The 19,970-nt window shown below is 38.5% G+C and overlaps 2 protein-coding genes across 6 annotated transcripts in view; both read right to left on the bottom strand.

Annotated features, from left to right (window-relative positions):
- Window positions 1-368, bottom strand: part of spidr (scaffold protein involved in DNA repair) — a 52,221-nt gene extending 51,853 nt beyond the window's left edge. For all 3 annotated transcript variants that reach the window (XM_077519284.1, XM_077519273.1, XM_077519292.1), the window contains exon 1: window positions 119-368. In XM_077519284.1, the coding sequence (XP_077375410.1) occupies window positions 119-133 (15 nt within the window). In that variant the 5' untranslated portion in view covers window positions 134-368. The remainder of the gene's footprint in view (window positions 1-118) is intronic.
- A 980-nt stretch (window positions 369-1,348) lies between these two features.
- mapre2 (microtubule-associated protein, RP/EB family, member 2) lies at window positions 1,349-19,681 on the bottom strand. 3 transcript variants are annotated; one of them, XM_077519260.1, is made up of 7 exons: window positions 19,597-19,681; window positions 11,185-11,312; window positions 7,350-7,495; window positions 7,047-7,263; window positions 5,737-5,879; window positions 3,468-3,626; window positions 1,349-2,651 (listed from the first exon to the last, which is right to left on the bottom strand). In XM_077519260.1, exons 2-7 carry the CDS (start codon window positions 11,303-11,305, stop codon window positions 2,547-2,549), a joined length of 891 nt encoding a protein of 296 aa, XP_077375386.1. In that variant the 5' UTR covers window positions 11,306-11,312; window positions 19,597-19,681; the 3' UTR covers window positions 1,349-2,546. The 3 variants fall into 3 exon arrangements, with proteins under 3 accessions (XP_077375386.1, XP_077375370.1, XP_077375378.1); XM_077519244.1 differs by lacking the exon at window positions 19,597-19,681 and adding an exon at window positions 15,491-15,860; XM_077519252.1 differs by lacking the exon at window positions 19,597-19,681 and adding an exon at window positions 14,821-14,959.
- Between the last annotated feature and the right edge of the window lie 289 nt (window positions 19,682-19,970).

Raw genomic sequence — 19,970 nt, 5'->3', positions numbered from 1 at the left:
CCCACCTATTTTCATTAAATAGTTTTTAAAAATGTCTGCTGCGAGCGGTCAAAAGTAGAGAAGCTAACTTACCTGCCAAGTAAGCACTATGCAGCTAGCTAATGAGCTAGTTTCTTACCTTTCTCGAAGTCATGTTTTTGTAAATGAAGATTCGTCCGAGCCGGAGGCTACTTTGTACGTATTTTGACACCGCATAATCCCAAGTGAAAGTGCGAAATTGACCGCCAGTTTCGCATCGTTTGGGACTCCAACTTTTTGGCAGAAACCGTTTCTACTGTACGGCGATTCATTGCTACAGCTGCGTTGCGTTTGATTTAGACACCAGCGTGCACCGATCCTACTTTCGTTTTTGTTTGAATTACACAGGAGCCAAAATGGCGCCTTCTAATGGCTGTCACCTGTAGTTTCTTTAAATACACCCATCCCATCTAGCCCTTATGAAAAAAAAGAAAAAGACTACAACTGAGATGCGTTTGATTTACTCACCAGTGTGCCTCGTGAAGAAGGTGACGCTTTTAGACAGATTTCAATTAAACATGCTGAAATTACTTTTATAAGTTGCAAAGAAAATGTGAATGATTCTTCACAAATATTTTAAAAAACATTAATAAGGTATCAAATATCAATATATTTTTTTAAAATTTCTTCAAGTGTTTCCCTGGCAAATGTTCACTTCTACACATCACAACATCTCACAACAAACATCCCATCATTGGTGAGCTATTTTTAGCCCAGGGCTTGGCTGTTCATGGGGGTTTGTTGGCTGTTGAAGGGTAAACATGGAATCTTGTACTGTAATTGACTCCATCGATTTTTTTTGTTTTGTTTTTAATCAGCAACATGTTTTTGTTTTACACACGCTATCTTATATAAGCTCTAGTCCTCTACGAAAGATGACCATACCCGATGTTCAGGGATGGTTTGTGTTTATATCGTGTAATATGTAAATATGAAAAATAATGAAAGATGTATGAATGAAAACTATCCAGCATTGCACTTTTGCACATTTGTACATTGCAATATGTACAGTGGTTTTATACAGTATTGGTTTTATTTTATTTTTTAACCTATTTATTTTATTGTATATATTTTTATCTGTCTATTATTTGCGCACTTATGGCAGAGCTTTCATTTCATTGTACTTGTATAATGACAATAAAGGCTAATCTAATCTATATAAAAAAAAAATAAAAATAAAAAAAAAAATCTTACTGCAAGTTGAGGTTCAATCTAACATGCCACCAACCTGTAGTTACCGCGGCACAAAAATGAAGTTTGCTAACCTATTCTCCAGGTTCCAGTAATCTTCATTACTATGTGTGAAGATTTTTTGTACAGCATGACGATGTGGACTCCAACATTTTATTACAGTAAATTCATCCGAATCTTAACAACTTTCAAATAGCAGGTTAAACATACAAAAGAAGCTCACTTAACATACTTGCTTTTCTTATTAAATATGTAAAAAGGTCAAGTTATTCACAAATAAAATGCAAACATGCAAAAAAAAAAAAGTTGTTTTTTTTTTCTCCTGGGAATGCATCATGAGTGGGACATGGAAGAGAGAGAAAAAAAAAAGTACATTTACCATTCATTAATTATTGACAGCAAATATGGTTTACATTCCTTTTCATTTACACAGTAATATATGACTATAGCATTATGGTGCACTGCCCAATTGTCTATTAGTAATAATGCAATATTAAGAAAGGGTATACAATGTACTTACTGGAATATATAGCGTGACAAAACACTCAGTGGACTGACCGTTAACACCAGAAACTAACCGCTAAGATTCATCACAAGCTGAGGTTCGGAAACTAAAAATGTTGCATTGTAAATCTTTGCCGAAAAAAAAAGAAAAAAAAGAATGCCTCGTCCTTCCTGACTTATGGCATATTATCAATATAACCGTTGTGGCATGGTGTGAAACTGAAGTTGTTTCAAACACGTACTAGTTTAGTCATACAGTGGTGTTGTATTCACAATTCATGTGATCAGTCCGTCTTCACACGGACCCAGGACCACCTAGAAATCTACGATGTCTAAGGCTCGAGAATGACAATAAATATGGCGAGGGTCTCTGGACAGATTGCCCAATACACTCAAAATGTCAGTGCAACAACACGTACTGGGAGGAAGGGAAGGTAAGAGCTACTATGAGCCCTTTCCGAGCTTTTTGCTTATTGCAATCATGTCAATATTGTGGACATCAAAACAACCAAAAAAAGAAAATTGGAAAGCTAACAGCAACAACTTCAGCATTTGATCGAGTGAAAACATTTGATAGTCCTTGTGATGGTCTGAGCTCCACTTTGTGACCACAGCAAAAAGTTCCCAAAACACTGAACAGCGAGCGGAGGGATATATTTAAAAAAAAAAGGTAAAAAAAAAAAAAAGGTAAAAAAAAAAAAAAATGAATAAGGTGATGGTGCTTCTACTTGGGAGGTGTCTTCAATTTGCTCAGTCTTTGAGAGAGCAAAACAAAACAAAAAAAGTGGACAGGAAGAGTTCTCACATATTAAATAGAAGAAAGTGTGTTTCAGTCAGTATTCATCCTGTTCCTCCTCCTGTTGATCATCCGGCACCTCCTCGTGGACTCCTTGGTCCACGTCGGGCCCATCTCCCTCAGCCAGCTCCTCAGCTCGCTCCTAAAAGAAAAAAAGAAAGTGCTGAGAACTAAATAGGCTTTGTACGGTGTTCTCCCAACTAGTAGCAGTTAGCTATTTGCTAATTCACTCATTCCCATTCTCTAATTCTTTAATTTGCTGGAAAAAAAAAAAAAAATCGCCATTTCACTGAATTTTACTTTTTTAACTCATTTGCTCCCAATAACGTGTAAATACGTTTTTTTTTCATGTAAGTGTCCCAAAGACGTATTTATACGTTTTTTTTAATTTTTTTTTTATGGTAGAGCATACAGAAGGCTTTGATGCAGCCTCTCAACTGCAAAGAACGGTTGCAGAAATGGTAGTTATTACACAAACGGCCAGCAGGTGGCAGCAGAGCAAAGGAGATCAACCAGAGCCATCGAGGAAAAAAAAGCTAAATTACTTACAATTTTAAATAGATTTGTGAAAATTGATGAAACTTAGCTCTCTTCTAATGCTAATTGCTGCAAAACAGAAACAGATAGAATCATACTTTTTTTCCTGATGAAAGAAGAGACTTTAATCTTTCTTTTGGTAGGTTCCATGCTTTTATAGCAATTGAACACAATATTCTGTGGGACTTGCAAAATCAGTCAAAATCCAGTAAAACAGCCGGGAGCGAACGGATTGCTTCTGTGAAAACGGCTGGGAGTGAATGAGTTAAAAACAACTAGATGCCACAAGATGGCGCCAAAGCCCTGGACTATTTTCACTATTTGGCTGTCTCAGGATGGATAAAATGTCTCTCTGTCACGCTGTTAGCTAAAGGGTTTGTTCCCTGTACCCTGCAAATAGCAGGGGTTTTGTTTTCCTGACCTGATCGTCCATAGCGTAGAGGACTTCCATTAGCCGCTCGACGAAGGGGGCGTTGTTTTCACCCTGTTCTTGACACAGGAGCTCCACCTCTCGCAGTTTGCTGAAATAGTAGTCCCGCTCCTTCTCCACGCCTTCCAGCGCCACCTTTAATGTGTTCACCTACCAACACAAACACCACAAAATCATGACGTAATCTGATTTATTTACAAACTTTAAACGGGTCGTTACGTTTTTTTTTTTACCCCACAATTTAAAAGTCTCCAAGAGTCATAAAATATAAAAAATGGAAAATTGCCTTTTAAATGGCTTTTAAATTAATACTTTCCAACTGCCTATTTATAGTTCTCAATTAACTAATTCACTTAGTGTATTTTTCTGTGGAAGTTATCCTAAAATATTTGCTGAAAACTCACCTATTCGCATTTCTGCGCAACACACAACACCCCAAATTACCAAAAGATGGCGCCAAAACCCTGACTTATAGGAATGTGAATTGTCAGTGAAGTACAGTATGTTGAACAGATACATTTTCACTGTTCTAAGATCTTTGTATGTGGGGCTGAGTTTTTTGCCTGGGTGGTTAGCAAAAAAGGGAGTCGTCGCTGCATGTGTAAGTTTTTGCTCTGCTCAGTGGTTAATAGAAAATATTAAGCTAACTAATGATACAAGTTTCGTTATTGCTTGACAATTAGTCTGGTGAAAAATGTGTGTTGACGAAGGTATTTTTGTTTAGTTTTCATTAACGAAATGAACACTGTAGGAGAGTATAATTATATTGTAGGATTTTTTATTTTTTTTTTGCTATTTTGGGTATGGCTCAGTCCTGGTTTACTGCAGTTTGGGTCTCTGGACTACCTGCCCACCCATCAAGTGTGATGTTGGTGAAAACCAAAAAGGTAAGCACAGCAACAATTAATTTTTTTACATGCATGTTCGGATGTATGAAGTGCTGCCTTCACAAGTGAAAATGCTTTCATTGTCTATAAGGGGGCTCGCTTCCCCTCCCAAGCACACACTGGGCTCTGCTTCCGCAATTGGAAGTCACTCAAGTTGCAAGGCTCAAGTGCCGCCCCCGGAGGCCATGGTAACCAAGTGGTTGTGCAATTCCACACTTGAGGGGTGAACAGTCATTCAAGACTATTTTTAGACAAGCAATTAAATGGGTCAATTTTCCATATATGTCTCCTATAAAAGACAAAAGCTGTGGACTCCCTTTCAGATTATCAGTCACATGCTGCGACAGCTTAACCGCAGTAGCAAATTGATTTTGGGATGTATCCTTATTAAGCGTGATTTAATGGCACGTTTTAGAAGTCAGGAGCAGTGCTCAAAGGCCTAATGGTTTATTGATTAGCCGATGGATAGCGACTCAATCATTAGCCTTTTTTAAAGTCCTCTATTGATTAATTAACATCAGTTTATGAATATCATCCAGTTGCAGATAATACACTCATGTTCATTCTTTTAAGATATTATCTAAGGAAAAATAAAGAAATAAGAAAAGAAAAAACTTTATTGAAAAGCAAGATGGATGGATTGGAGATACTCCAACAATTTGGGAACGATGCTAAACAACAGCTGTGTATTGAGTTAAGACTATTTTTTTTTAGGGGTTTCAAAATTAGTGCGTTAATGTTGAATTAATTTAAAGTTCTTTTATTGCTACTGTTTTTTTAACGCATAATTAATGACAGCCTGTAGTGTGGAAATTCCAGTCGCAACGCAGCAGACACGTCCACGTAAATACATTTAATGATAACGCATATATTTGTAGAGTGTAGACTGGATCAAGTTGTAATTTACAATTTTAAAAATGTGCAGAATTTCACAAGTTAAAAAACACACTGAGCTGTCACTGTCTTACAAATGCAATTATGCCATCTAGTGGCAGGAAAATGACCTTTAGAACAGATATAACATTTGCAATTAATCGCGAGTTAACTATTGAAGTTATGCGATTATCAATTTTAATCCCCTGACACCCCTATTTTTTTTTTTAGTACAGTGGAACCGACAAAGGCTGACCTCATTTTAAAAATGAACTAGCATTTTAGTGAAAAATGAACTATGAAGTAGTACAAAACATCAAGGCTGGAATATGCACAAGGCGTCTGCATATCTCGCAAGACCTCCGTCCAGCAAGCCGCAAAGCCTATCCTCCTGCGTTTTGCTTTTTCTTTAGCTTTTTTGCAACACACATTCCAAGACCTCGACAAGGAGCGCTACAAGAAGAATATACACAGCAGGTGACCTTTTACGCAAGTCTTACCTGGTCAGTAAGTTGTGTGACCTGCGCCTCTAGTTCCTTCTCCCCTTTGGCGGGAGTTGATGCAGAGGGGATTTTTTTGGCTGAGGAGGGTCTGGACGTTGGTGTTGCCGACTTTGGGGTTGTGGAGCTTGACCTTGATGCTCCTGGAAGCAGTGTTCAAAAAATTAAAACAAATATGATGAGGGGAGCACTGTACAAGTGTATTTGTATTTTCTGGTGTACTGTACATCATTTAGTTATAGGGAAATGCAAAGTATTTGTCTCACAAACTGGTCCCGCCTCTATTGTGTAAACAAACACAGTGAAGCTCAGCCTCTGGCTAGCTGACGTCACAGTGACTGGTATACTTTCAGCACCATGTCAAACTTGCAGTTCTTTTATCCATGCATCCATTATTACATGCTTTATTTTCAGATTGATTGAAATATATTCCTATTTTATGTTTTGTATTTGTTGTTACTATAGCAACCTGAACTGAACCGCAATCTTAAAACCAAGGTACATCTTTGAAGCATGATATTTCGTGCACCCTTACACCACTAAATTGTGAGTGAGAATAATTGCATTTGGAGTGATGTTTACAAGTGGTGTGCGATACTGCAAATTTTGGTATCGATCTGACACCAAGTAAATACAGGGCCAGTATCGCCAATACCGATATTGATAGATATGTTTTAAAAATGATAGTATATATAATTTTTTTTAATTAAGGTAGGTGTATCATTGAATTGCCTATTCACAATCAAATTTCAACCTTTAAGTTTTTTTTTTTAAAGACAAAATTAGGACAGTTAATTGATGAATAGAAAATACTTTATCAATGTTTTCCCCCCAGAAACATTCGAACCATGCAGCATATTTTTTTTTAATGTTTTTAAAGTGCACAAAGAGATCATATGAAAAGAAATTTAAACAAAATACTTTATCATATACTGTTAAGAAACTACAAATACAAAAATAACCAAAATGCTGCTTTTATCACTTCTTTTTCAACCTAAATAAACAAGATGTTAAACATTATCATGCAACAACAAATATAAAACATACAGTACCAAGAAAAAAAATGTTTTTCAAGTACAATACTGAATGTGTTCATGCAATCTACGACAAAGATGAGAAGTCACATGATCGAAACACGACTGTGACATGCCCATTATCTGTTTGACCAAACCGCAGCAGTGCATAAAAGGGCCAAACTGAAACTAAACTACTAGATCGATATTTTAGTGCCAGAATCGATCCGATATCGATACTGACTTGGTATCAATAATATCGAGATTTGGGTCGATCCGCCCACCTCTAATGTTTACCTGCAGTTGGGGAGCTGGCGGCATGGTGGGACTTTTTAGGCAGGTTGAAGATCTGCTCGCCGGGGTCCGGTGGAGGGATGGCGTCCTGACCCTGTCTGGCGTCCAGCGGGTCGTACTCTTTGCCGTCGTAGTTGGCGTCAAAAAACTTCTTGAACCACTGGATGAAGTCCAGATTGTCCTGAAATCTGCCTTTGACCAGTTTCTCCACTGGGATAATCTGAATTGAGAGTGTTCAGGTTAGGTTATAAAGAAGGGCGCAAAAACAGTACGAAAGCGTTTGCGGTGCGAGCAATCAAAACCCACCTTGTCCACTTTCATTCTTTTGAAAGACGCTTGCAGCAGCTTGAAGTTGTGAATGTACTCGTGTTCCAGTTTGGCTTGAAACTTGACCTTCTTAAGACTGATGCAGCCCGGAAAAAGAAGATCCATGAACTGGCAGTAGGCTGCTCCTAAGCATGCCAGAGAGGGAAAAAAAAAATCTTAAAGGGGACATAACATGGAAAATTGTACAGGCTGACCAATTTGAGAAAAGAATCTTATTGCATTTTCCCCCCCTCCACTCAATATTGTGATTTAAAGGGATACTTCACTTATTTAGCCCATTATAGCAATAAAAAGTTAATATTTTGTCTATAAATAATTTGATACTTTTATTATTTTTCACGTACAATTAGTACCTTTAAAAACACATTTTGCAACTTGCTGTCGACTGAAAATGACATCACAAGGGCTCAAGTAACCAATCACAGCTCACCTGTTTTCTAGGTTTGGTCATGTGACATTCACAAGCTGATAGGGATGTTCCAAAAAATATCGTCTGCGGTGAGGTGATAAAAATTTGACATATCGTGAAATTGATGTGATGGCGTAATGCGTAACATTATACGTTTTCGTGTCAACTTGGAAGTACACGCGTCATTAGCTGCTGCACAAAAAACAATGTAGGAGCGTGTGAGGCTGCAAGAGCTGCAGCCAGTTCTTACAACCAGTTCTGTCGCGTCTTCGGCAAAGTGGGAGTGAGGTTCGTGTGGAGGCTGTTTTGCTACTAGAGGTCAGATATAATGTGAGGAAAACAAACAAACAAAAAAAAACAATCGTTTGCAAATCGTGCAGGAAAACCGTTGCCGTAAACATATAAACAGCTCGAGTGGTTGGAGGTGAACAAAAGTTAATTAGACGCACCACTTATGGGGTGGGGGGTGGGGGGGGTGTTTGGTTAATACTGAAGCGGTCGCGCATTGAGTGTCCAAGATCAACAATCCGGGGTGTTTATTTTACCGTAACCGGTAATTCGCCATCTAATTCACGTGTGTTTGTGATGCTAATCGATCGCTAAGCTAATATGCTCTCGACGAGAAGGCGTGCACGTTTCTATCGCGCAGCGCCCTAAAAGTGCACATTTGTGTTATTCATACCCGCTTGTAATGTCTACAAGGAAACATTTTCTCACTCCTCTAATTAAACAATTTGAGCCATTCACGGCAAGGAGGAGGGTTGCTGCCGGTTGCGGCAAAAATAACCACTGCCAAAAGAATTGCAGAGGGAAAACATTTTTTTAACAATACACTTGCCTGCAATGTACAAAGCATGACGCCACAAACTGGCTGCTACCGTATCATTGGCAACCCCCCAAACATCACGAGGCTCAACCACACAGGAGAAAATAGCGGACTTTTTTTTTGACTCATGCAATTTGCCGGGCGGCACGGTAGTCGAGTGGTTAGCACGTCCGCTTCCCAGTTCTGAGGTCTCCGGTTCGAGTCCAGACTCGGACCTTCCTGGGTGGAGTTTGCATGTTCTCCCCGTGCCCGCGTGGGTCTTCTCCAGGTACTCCGGTCTCCTCCCACATTCCAAAGACATGCATGGCAGGTTAATTGGGCGCTCCGAATTGTCCCGAAGGTGTGTGTGTGTGAGTATGGATGGTTGTTCGTCTCTGTGTGCCCTGCGATTGGTTGGCAACCAGTCCAGGGTGTCCCCCGCCTACTGCCCAAAGCCAGCTGAGATAGGCGCCAGCACCCCCCGCGACCCTTGTGAGGAATAAGCGGTCAAGAAAATGGATGGATGGATGGATGGATGGATGCAATTTGCCACTGACTTCTGAAGGTATGTGCTTTCATTGTATTTGCTAAGTAAATGTCCTTTAAGCAGTTATATTATAATTCACAGGGTAAACACTATCTGGCCTGTTTTTATTTCCATTTTATTCTATTACAGTTCGTATATTTGCACTTTGTTTACATTTCAATTCTGGAAAACAAAATGGTGGCTTAAATATTGTTGATGCCATAAAAGTGCTATTATTCTGAAGTGTCAATCACAAATCTATTGGTCAGTAATTATGACCAATATCGTCAAAAATATCATCACCGCAAATTTCTTTGAAATATCGTGATATGATTTTTAGGCCGTATCACCCACTCCTACAAGCTGAGCTGTGATTGGTTAGCTGAGCCCTTGTGATGTCATTTTCAGTCGACAGCAAGTTGCAAAATGTGTTTTTAAAAGGTACTAATTGCACATGAAAAATAATGGAAATATCAAATTCATTATAGGCAAAATATTAATGTTTGACTGTCAAAAATGGCTTAATAAGTAAAGTATCCCTTTAATATGAAACTTTTTTTTTTTTCTTTTAACCAGTCCGGTTCAGCTGCTAGAAAATCTAGAATGGAGGATTAATTAATATCTCTTTTAGAATTACAAAACTGCATTATACTACATTGCGATGACGCATTGTTTTAAATTAACCGTCTTTTTAATGCCTGTCTTGTATTTCTGAGAACGTCTGTTTACAAGCATGGCTGCCCAAGAATAACCCACTTTTTTTTAGTCAACAAATCATCCAAAATCAAGGGGAAACAAAATTGAAAAGAAAAAAATATATCACACAGTATAAACCAGGGATCACCAACATGATGGGACATTATAATTTCCTAGGAAAGGTTGTAGATGTGACCTTTTGAAAATGTAGACATTTGCAGAAATTTCTATAAAATGGACTAAGATAGTTTATGTCTAGTTTATGTTCACTCCAGATGAGTATCATTATTATTAATATATAAATAAAGGAATTTTGAGCGAATTTGTTATTTCAGAAGCGTGCATCAAACTGGTGGAAGTGGCTCTTCGTTTCAAAAAGGTTGGTGAGGAAATACTGTATATTTGTGTTTTTATAGATTAGAGACGGAGGAGGGATCAAAATAAGTTTTCTTCTCCCCACTCCCTTTCAGGCAAAATCATACATTTTCTTCTCTTTTCTCTTATTTTTTTTTCTAGTTTTTGTTTGTTTTTTGTTCATATTATGAAACTACAGTATGAATTGTTTCTCCTGTGTTCAACTGCAAGTTATTGCCTGAAATAAAGGAAATGAAAAATATGTGGAGGAACTCAATGCGTGCGTGCATTAGCAAAAAAGAGCTTCACAGTTGCAAGCGTTATTAGAGATTGTAGGTTGTTTATATGCATTGCTATTATGTACAAAATAATTTTGTCCTTTTTGTTATCTTATGAGCTCTTTTTTTTTTTAACAATATTGTGACCTTTTTTTATATCGGCAATCACCACACAATATCGTGATAATTTTCGTATCGTGATTGTCATATCGTGATAATCTCGTATTGTGATGTTTGGATATCGTTACATCCCTAATATTGACACAAGTGTAAACTGTTTTATATTGTGGAAAATGTTATTTGCTGTAACCTACAGCCAAGCCGAGTGACACTAAATGCCGCGAAGGCGCTCAAAATTTATTAAGAACAAGTCACCATAAAAGAGCAACTCGCTATGACTGAGAGAAACTGGACCACTGCCACACAGACAGACAAATCTCACAAACAAGCAACTAGTAGAACACACAACCAAGTCATCAAGATGAAGGAATTAGCCGGCATCTTAATGTGTGTTGGCAGAGTGGCTTGGAATTGGATTACTACTTGGTCACAGCAGGGGATGACCGCCTGCCACCTGTTTTTTATTTGCTCATGATGATCCCTTAAGGGGCAATTCAAGTCACACTACGATGCTATGTGGCGAAGACCACATGTAGAACCAGATCCATGCGCATGTTTCCACGGGAGCCTTTTAACCAACTGTTTGGTAGCCACCTCGCATGATGGAATTGGCAAATGTTCCTCACCTGAGGAGAGCTGCTCCACTTTGGTGTAATTCAGGCAGAGGATGTCGTTAACCCAGGCTGTGATGTCATGCCTGCTCATAGTCTCCTGGGTTATTGAGGTAGAATACACGTTGACCGCCATCCCCCAGCTGTAAAACACAAAACGACAACACTTGAAATCCAGTGTGGGAAAATTAAATAAGTGTTTTCCTATTATCTTGTGATGGTAACAAAGCATGAAGTCCAAAATGGCTACCCTTAAACTGACATTCAGTCAGAGGGACAAATCCATAATGTTTATGATGTTCAGAGAAATGAACCAGGTTATGTAACATTTACCAGTAAGTCAACGCTGGAAGCCAAACACCAGCTTGCATACATTTCAAAACAGTTGTTAAATTTGATTTTACCTGTGGAAACAAAACAGCAATTTTAAAGTAAATCAAACAGTGGTCGAGTGCTGAGTAGGTCTTCCTCACAGTTGGGGGTTAGAGTTCAAAACTCAGCTCAGGCCTTCCTGTGGGATGTTTGTAGTGCTATCACTAATCATGAGCGAAGATTTTTATTTTATTTTTTTAAGAATTTATTAATTTATCAATTAATCTGATTCATTTTCATTTTTTTAAAGTGCATATTAAAAGCATTTTTTTCTGGCTGATTACAGTTTATTAAACAATGGTTGTTGTCAACTTTGTATTCATATAAAGACTTAATTAAAAAAAAAAAAAAAAAAACATTGTACAATGTTACCGGTTCAGTCATTGTTTTCTAAATTAAAAACAGATGTTTGCAAATGTCTTATATTTATTAAACACAGAAGATAATCAGTCTTCATTCATCAAGGACTACAAAATCAGTGAACAATTACTGTTGATATTAGTGATGCACGATAAGATCGGTGGCCGATAATTATCGGCACTTATCCACCAATTTGACGTCAAACAGATAAACCAGATAATAGAGGAATCTGACGATAATTATTGGCAACTTGATTTCATACAGATAAACCAGATAATAGTGAAATCCAGCAATAATTATAGAAATGCCACGTTGGTTCATCTGTTGTGGTTGTGGCTTATATCAATAAAATTCAGCTTCATGGTGCTTTACATACATTGAAACATTTGTGCAAAGTTTATACAATGTTTCAATGTATTTGATAGACTTATAGTAGGACTCGAAAGGATATTTGTATTCAAGTTAATTTTGCAAACAATTATTGGCTTATTTATCGGTTATCGACATCGGCACTTCTAAATTATTGGTTTATCGGTATCGGTTGAAAATGGCATTATCGTGCATCCCTAGTTGATATCCTGAAATCGGAGAATTTGGACAATTTTTAATTAAAAATGGCTGCAAAAAGATTAGTCGATTAAAATAGTTGTTGATTAATTTGAGAACAATTAATCTTGACAGCCCTAGATGTTTGCATGTTCTGCCTATGGCTGTGTGCGTTTTCTGCAGGTTGTCCAGCTTCCTACCACATTTCCAAAAATACGCATTTGCGCTTCATTTAAGACTACATGTGACGTCACAATGTGAACGCTTGTTTGTTTACATGGACGGGCCTTACGATTCTTTGGTGATGAGTCTTGGGTGTACCCCGCATCTTGCCCAAAGTCAGCTGGGATGTTCAAGACTATAAAGAAAACCAAGTCAACTCACATGCCTAACTCGGTGTGATGCTGCTGCTGAGTCAGGCTTCCAGCTCACCCGTTCCATCCACTTTGGATGCAGCTCAGTCATCACAATCAGAATCAATTTGACGGGAGCTAACCAGTCTCCATGTGAAATGGCTTGCAGCAGTACTACGCAATGGTATCCTGTGAGGCGGTCTTATACAGGGGGGCCCTCAGTTTACGGCAGTCCCAAAATATGACATTTTGAGGATACAGTTTGAAGTAAACAATTCAGAGCAATTCTGAGCATATTACATAACTGTAAACATGATAAATTTATGTATAAATGAATATGATCTTTCCATTTTAGCTAAGTGCAATATCAATTCTAATTGGCCTTCTTAAGAAATGAATGATTAATACAAGCCAACAGTAATAATTTGAACACTGTGCATTAGTATGCTATAACACTAATGATGTTGGCAGAATAAAATTTCTCTACTAACCCACTTAATTTTTTTAATATATAATGAATAAAAGAACATTTTTGGTACTTTTAACTACGCCGGCATACGAGGGTCATCGTTGTGATGAGATTTAAAATCTCCATGATGAGATTTAAAGGTTGACAATGATGATGAATGTATGATGTCCGTGGCAGCATTCAAAGTCAACATGTAACACTCACGGCATGATGTCTTTAAATCTCGTCATGTCGACTTTAAATTCTTATCTTATCCCCCACCCTTCCACCCCCTTCGCTAAGTGACCCTAATACACTTTAACCCAACAATAACGTTATTAACATCAAGCAGAATATTTGACTGTTTTACATTGTATCTTTGTATTTATTTGACTTTATAACAAAAACAAAAAACTGCGATGATTGTCAGATTTTTTTGGGGGGGCTGGGATGTTTGAATGAATTCTTTTCTTATTTGGTAATGTAAGTATGTGACAATGGAGTCAGCTCCACCCATATTTGTGACGCCAGTTTCGTGTGATCATGTCACGCCAAAGTCCGTTTGAGCTCTTCTCAGAAAAATGCACACTGGTTGTTTGAGAATGGGCTTTTCCGCATTAATTTTTAGTGATGATGTACAGGGGAATCCTCTATTTCGCCTCATCTTTGAACCCCCCAAAAAAAAGTGTTGAAAGGGAGTTTGCTCTTGATATCAACATCTCAACTAATTTTGAGGTACAGTTAAAATAATGAGCACATAGTATGGTCGGAAAAAGTCTTAATGCCCATAAAATAAAAAACCAAACAACAACAAAAAACGTGGCAATTGTTAGATATTTTCAGAGGGTAAAAGTTGACATAAGTAGAGATGTGCATGTGAATTTTGGTGACAATTCATAGCATTTTTGTGCCATTAAACTATGTTTAGGTTTTGTAAATTTACTGTTGTGCTCATAACAAATAACTGTATTTGAGGACATTCTGACATCTTAGACTTAGACTTAAGACTTGACTTTTTTGATCCCTTTGGGATGGCTAACTCTGGGAAATTTACATACCCAGCAGCAATGAGAACAGATAATAAAATAACAAATAATTAAATCAATCAATAAATAAGGTTATTACACCAGAGATTGAATTAATAATAATAATAATAACAATAACAATAATAAAAAGTAAAAATTCAATCAATCAATAAATAAGGTTATTACACCAGAGATTGAATTAATAATAATAATAATAATGATAATAATACAATTTGTATGATGCCAACGAAAATGGGAAATGACAATTTTTTAATTTTAATCATACCTTATTCATTGTTAATGATAGCGTATTTTCAAAGGTAGCGTCTTCGTGATGCTCTGTTTGCATGACCCATAGTCTCAGATTCAAAAATTGATCACAGGACATTCTATTGTTTTTAGTGTGAAACAAGGAGCCATTTTTGGGGTCTTAGAATGTCATAACTTCCTTAATACATATATTTTGATGAAAAAAAAAATGTGTTCATGTATTCAAGCTGTTTTCAATTACATTCGTAATGCTGCTAAAAAAAAAAAAGTCACATACCTAGATAATGTGTTAAAAATGCACTTCATAGCTTTAAAAAAAAAAATGTTGAATTATGCTGTAGTTTATTAGTTGCCAGTACAGACGTTTTAAAAAGATAAAATAGTGGCAATAATCAAGACTGGATTAAAAAAAAATAAAAATAAAAATAAAAATGAACGTGATCTCCCCCCACCCTTTCGCCCAGTCTTAACTGACATACACAACACACTATTTAAAAAAAAAAAAAAAAAAAAAAAAAAAAAAAAAAACAGCCTATCGTCACATGTACGTTTACACATGCAGGTCCTGCCTGTCACCAACAAAGCGAGCGGCGTTAGCATGCTTTGTTAGCCGACTTGAGCGCACCGCGGCTCGGCCTGACGTCTGCCCGGTGGAGGTACGGGGAGGCGGGGGGGAAACGTCAAACGTACAAACGATAACACAAACGTTTTTGTTTGCTTGCTTTTGACGAATGTGTGCTTGTCTTGGCGCCATTAGAAGCAAAACGTCACCCATGGCGACGGTGTGTGACAAAAATCAGTTTTACAAGGATTACGGTAGCAAGGATAATCGCGGTTGCTATAGCCAACAGGGCCAAAATGACAGCCGCAGCAGACGGCGAGGAGGAGCGGGAGGACCAGGCCACAATAAAACAACACATATTTTAAATTCTACCATTGATTTGTACCTGTAGGCGCGCTCCCCTCGCACTGTATTCTTCCTGTACGGAATAATGTTGGTGCCGTCCGGGCCGATGTCGTTGTTATTCTCTCCATTTGGGGAAAGGGCTTGGGTGGGACCGGGCATTTGCGTCTCGGAAGCGTTGAACAGACGCCCTGTTCGCACACTCTCGGCCGGGGAAAAAAAAGACACGCGAGCACCGGGGGTGGAACGACAAAGAAAACCCGCGGAGGAGAGCGAGAACCGGGAAAGGGATTCTTCTCTTTTTTTTACCTCCCTTCGCTCTGCTTATTCTTTTGCCAATCTGCCAAGATGACGTAGATGGCACACCGGGTCATGTGACAACGACGCCGCTTAGTGGGCAGCCTGCGTCACTCCCACCCAAAAAGCATTGATCCTCTCAATACATCAAAAGCACCGATTAGCACTCACGGGGTGCTTTCAACAGCAGTAACAATGGCCAATCGTTTAATCATGATTCAAAAGAAACTAACGCCCAGAAAGAAAAAAAAAAGAATGATGATTAAATTACGCAACAATAAATGACATTTATAGTTGCATCCAAACTCTGTACTATAAGTAGAAATGTAGAATTTTGAATATTAACTCATTCACTCCCAGCCATTTTCACAGAAGCAGTCCCGTTCTCTCCCGGCTGTTTTACTGGATTTTGACTGACTTTGCAAGGCCCACAGAATATGTGTTCAATTGCTATAAAAGCATGGAACCTACCAAAAGAAATATTAAAGTCTCTTCTTTCATCAGGAAAAAAAAGTATGTTTCTATCTGTTTCCATTTTGCAGCAATTAGCATTAGAAGAGAGCTAAGTTTCATCAGTTTTCACAAATCTATTCAAAATTGTAAGTAATTGAGCTTTTTTTCTACATGGCCCTGGTTGATCTCCTTTGCTCTGCTGCCACCTGCTGGCCGTTTGTGTAATAACTACAATTTCTGCAACCGTTCTTTCCAGTTGAGAGGCTGCATCAAAGCCTTCTGTATGCTCTAGCATAAAAAAACAACAAAAAAACGTATAAATACGTCTTTGGGACACTTAGAACATTTAAAAAACGTATTTATACGTTATTGGGAGTAAATGAGTTTAAAAAAAAAAGTTTGGTAACTAGTGGTGAACGTTTACTTGAATTAAAAACGACATAGCAACGTAGTAGAATAAAGGGCAATTCTAGTGTCTGAGGTTTAGGGGTGCTGAGCTCCTGGCTAGGCAATATATATTTAACCGTTTAGTACATTTTTACGCAATTTACTCCCCCCCATTTATGAAAAAGAAGCATAACAAGTTTTGGTCATGGACATTCAATCAGTTAGCTTGCCAGTAGCACCTTATAGCTTTAATATTAACACACACTTTTGTCTATAATTTTGTTACTCTTATGTTAATACAATTCTCATTTAAAAAAAAGAATAATCACTTGAATATTAGGGGGTTCTGATTCAATTTAGAGGTGCTTGGGCACCCAAAATAATGGGCTACAAGCACCCATGTAGTAGAATGCGATTGCCAAATCACAATGGGTGCAATTCTGGGTGGAAAAGCGGCTTAATTTCAGTCTTAAAACAATAAAGAAAATAAAAATAATTAACAAATATCCACCCTGAACCACTGTTTCGTCGTGCTTCAAAACGAGTCTCATTCAGCCAAATGCAGCCATTTGCATCATGCTGATGCCCTGGCATCAGCCCAAAAACTTCTGTGAAAATAAAAGTTCACATTTTTTCACAAATCTAGTGTATGCATTTTTTTTTTTAACTGTATTCATTTTATTTATTTATTTATTTATTTTTTAGTTATTTTTTTATTATTTTTATTTTTTTTTACAAACTATTGACCAATATAAAGTTTTAAAAATGCATTGCTTATTATGGTTGAACAAACATGCCGTTTTTGGAGTCTCCTGAAATTATTGAGTTTGCTTATTTTTTTATAACATTCTACCTGACACCAGCACAGCGATTTGTTTTGCATTGGACAAGCTGCTGAGTAAGGGCCTTCAACTGGCTATTCCAGTGACTGTATCAGATAGCTCCAAATATGGTTCGAATGTACTTTCGTTGTTCTGTTTTGACATTAACATGTCCAGGTTGGCGGCACGGTAGTCGAGTGGTTAGCACGTCCGCTTCCCAGTTCTGAGGTCTCCGGTTCGAGTCCAGGCTCGGACCTTCCTGGGTGGAGTTTGCATGTTCTCCCCGTGCCCGCGTGGGTCTTCTCCGGGTACTCCGGTCTCCTCCCACATTCCAAAGACATGCATGGCAGGTTAATTGGGCGCTCCGAATTGTCCCTAGGTGTGCGTGTGAGTGTGGATGGTTGTTCGTCTCTGTGTGCCCTGCGATTGGTTGGCAACCAGTCCAGGGTGTCCCCCGCCTACTGCCCAGAGCCAGCTGAGATAGGCGCCAGCAGCCCCCGCGACCCTTGTGAGGAATAAGCGGTCAAGAAAATGGATGGATGGATGGATGTCGCCATGATGGAGATGTTTTTAACATGCTTGACTCTTTGGGGTGTTGGTCTCATTCAAATAGCAAATCCCCCCCCCCCCCCCCCCCCCAAAAAAAATGGCTTCCAAACCTGTAACATAAATTGTGCTGCTAACCTTATAACTGAAATTATACTTGTAAAATGAATGTGAGTGTTTTGAGTGTAAGTATGAACGAGTGGTAAAAACCGCATTGCCTTCCACTCACCTACACCTGTGCTTAAAAGGAATAGGGAGTGCCTGCAGTGCCACCTGTGGCCATCTACTGCAAATGCAAGAAAAAATAACATGTGGCTCCTACAAATACGACTGACCTGAACGAAGTGACGACAAAAACCTGTTCAGTTTGGGAGGTTGCATCACTAGATATATTAATCCAATCTAATCTATGGGTGAGGAGGATAGATGAAGTATACGTAGACTATGATGTGTCCCAAAAGTCACTATACACTACATTTTTGGACTGCACTGGAACACAGCAGCCATCAACAAAAGTTCTATTCAGGGGATTTAACATGAAACATTTACAACATGTTCTCAGTCGTTCTGCTTTGGTCAATGTAGGGCTAAAAGTTTGTTTACTACCAGACCCATCAGAGAAGCTTTGGCTTTTGCCACCCAGAAGAATGTGGCCCATGTTGAAGTGTCCTATGAAGACAGTAGGACCACAAAGCTGCTTTGTTTGGCTTTCTGTGCTCGCTGAAGTGAGTATAACAGTGAACAGCAATAATCTGACTATTTACTTCATATTGGAGAAAAACACATTGTTTTTGTTTTACAGTACTTTTTGTCTGTAACCAAGTTTGCATGGAAAATGAGAATCTTATCAAGTCCCAAGCTGGATAAATAAAGATAAATATTTTTTATTTATTCTATAATTTCTCTATCACAATGTAAACTAAATGGTTCTTGTTATTGAAAAACGTGTTTATGGCGCTGTAAAACTTAAAACTGTCAAGTGACCGTGGGTGTACAACTGCACATGCAATAGGAAAGCTCAATTCAGACGTAACCAAATCATGACCAGGCAAAGGGGTGTACAGTACTGATAATAATTTGAAATAGTTAATCTGTTAAAACTACTATTAAATGGAACGGGAGCAACATTAAATGATGATAAGATCTCTACTTAAACCCCAAAATAGAACCGGATACTTGACAAGCATAAATGGACACCCGTCTTATCATTCACCAGCACCCCTCCGCTGTTCAAAAATAGACTGGCCCTTTTCCCAACGGGGGAAATGCGATAGTGGAGTTCCTGTAGTTTTTCAAGCAGATGTAGCCGTAGCAAGGAAGCTCGCTAACCACACCAAACCAGCTACTAAGACCAAACAATACGACAAATAACGACTCTCTGAGAAACACACCACACACAGCGCAACGCAATAATTAGCTAACAATCAGCTAGGTTGATGATAACGACATGGTCTTGTTTGGCTCCCTGTAAGACTTTTGACAGACTGTGACAGGCAGCCCACATATGTCGGTCGACGCCGCGACCATCACTACAAACCGCTACGCACCCAGAACAGAAAAGACTCAAAAATTTACATTTCCACGTTGCTCGAGTTCCACGCAAGTTAACGAAACAAAAGCACACGGCGGCACAGATTGGACTCACCCGTTAACTCACGAGTAGCAGGTTTACGAGGCGTTGAAAAAAAAAAAAGCTTTTCCGGCTGAGTCACCCCACCCCTCTAACGCCCATTCACTTCCACCGCGGAGTGGAGTAACGACGCCTGATTGGACAGTCTGTCACCGATGTCATTGCCGATTGGTCGGTTGTAAAACATCTGTCACCAGAGTGACCAATCGCGTACGGGTGCGTTGATGGTTTGCAACAAGGGACTGCTTTCACTCTTCTTTACGCTTCAGGCTCTAAAACGATAAATAATTAACACCGATTTTTTTTTTGTTCTTTTGTTTTTGAAAATATACAACAATTTCATTCACGTTTTTTTTTCTTATATATATTATTATGTGGCGACTGACATG

Source organism: Festucalex cinctus, chromosome 1 (genome assembly GCF_051991245.1).
Source record: "Festucalex cinctus isolate MCC-2025b chromosome 1, RoL_Fcin_1.0, whole genome shotgun sequence".
NCBI classification, from domain to species: domain Eukaryota; kingdom Metazoa; phylum Chordata; class Actinopteri; order Syngnathiformes; family Syngnathidae; genus Festucalex; species Festucalex cinctus.
The sequence above is the reverse complement of the archived record's forward strand: the minus strand, read 5'-3'. Positions and strand labels throughout refer to the sequence as shown.

What these genes read in the sequence shown, in the direction of transcription:
- mapre2 (XM_077519244.1), bottom strand. Translation starts at nt 15,609, where the DNA reads ATGCCCGGTCCCACCCAAGCCCTTTCCCCAAATGGAGAGAATAACAAC. An exon ending in CGAGGGGAGCGCGCCTACAG is followed by an intron (nt 11,313 to 15,490) that starts GTACAAATCAAT and finishes TGTGTTTTACAG; the next exon opens with CTGGGGGATGGCGGTCAACG. An exon ending in CGCCAGCTCCCCAACTGCAG is followed by an intron (nt 5,880 to 7,046) that starts GTAAACATTAGA and finishes CACTGCTTCCAG; the next exon opens with GAGCATCAAGGTCAAGCTCC.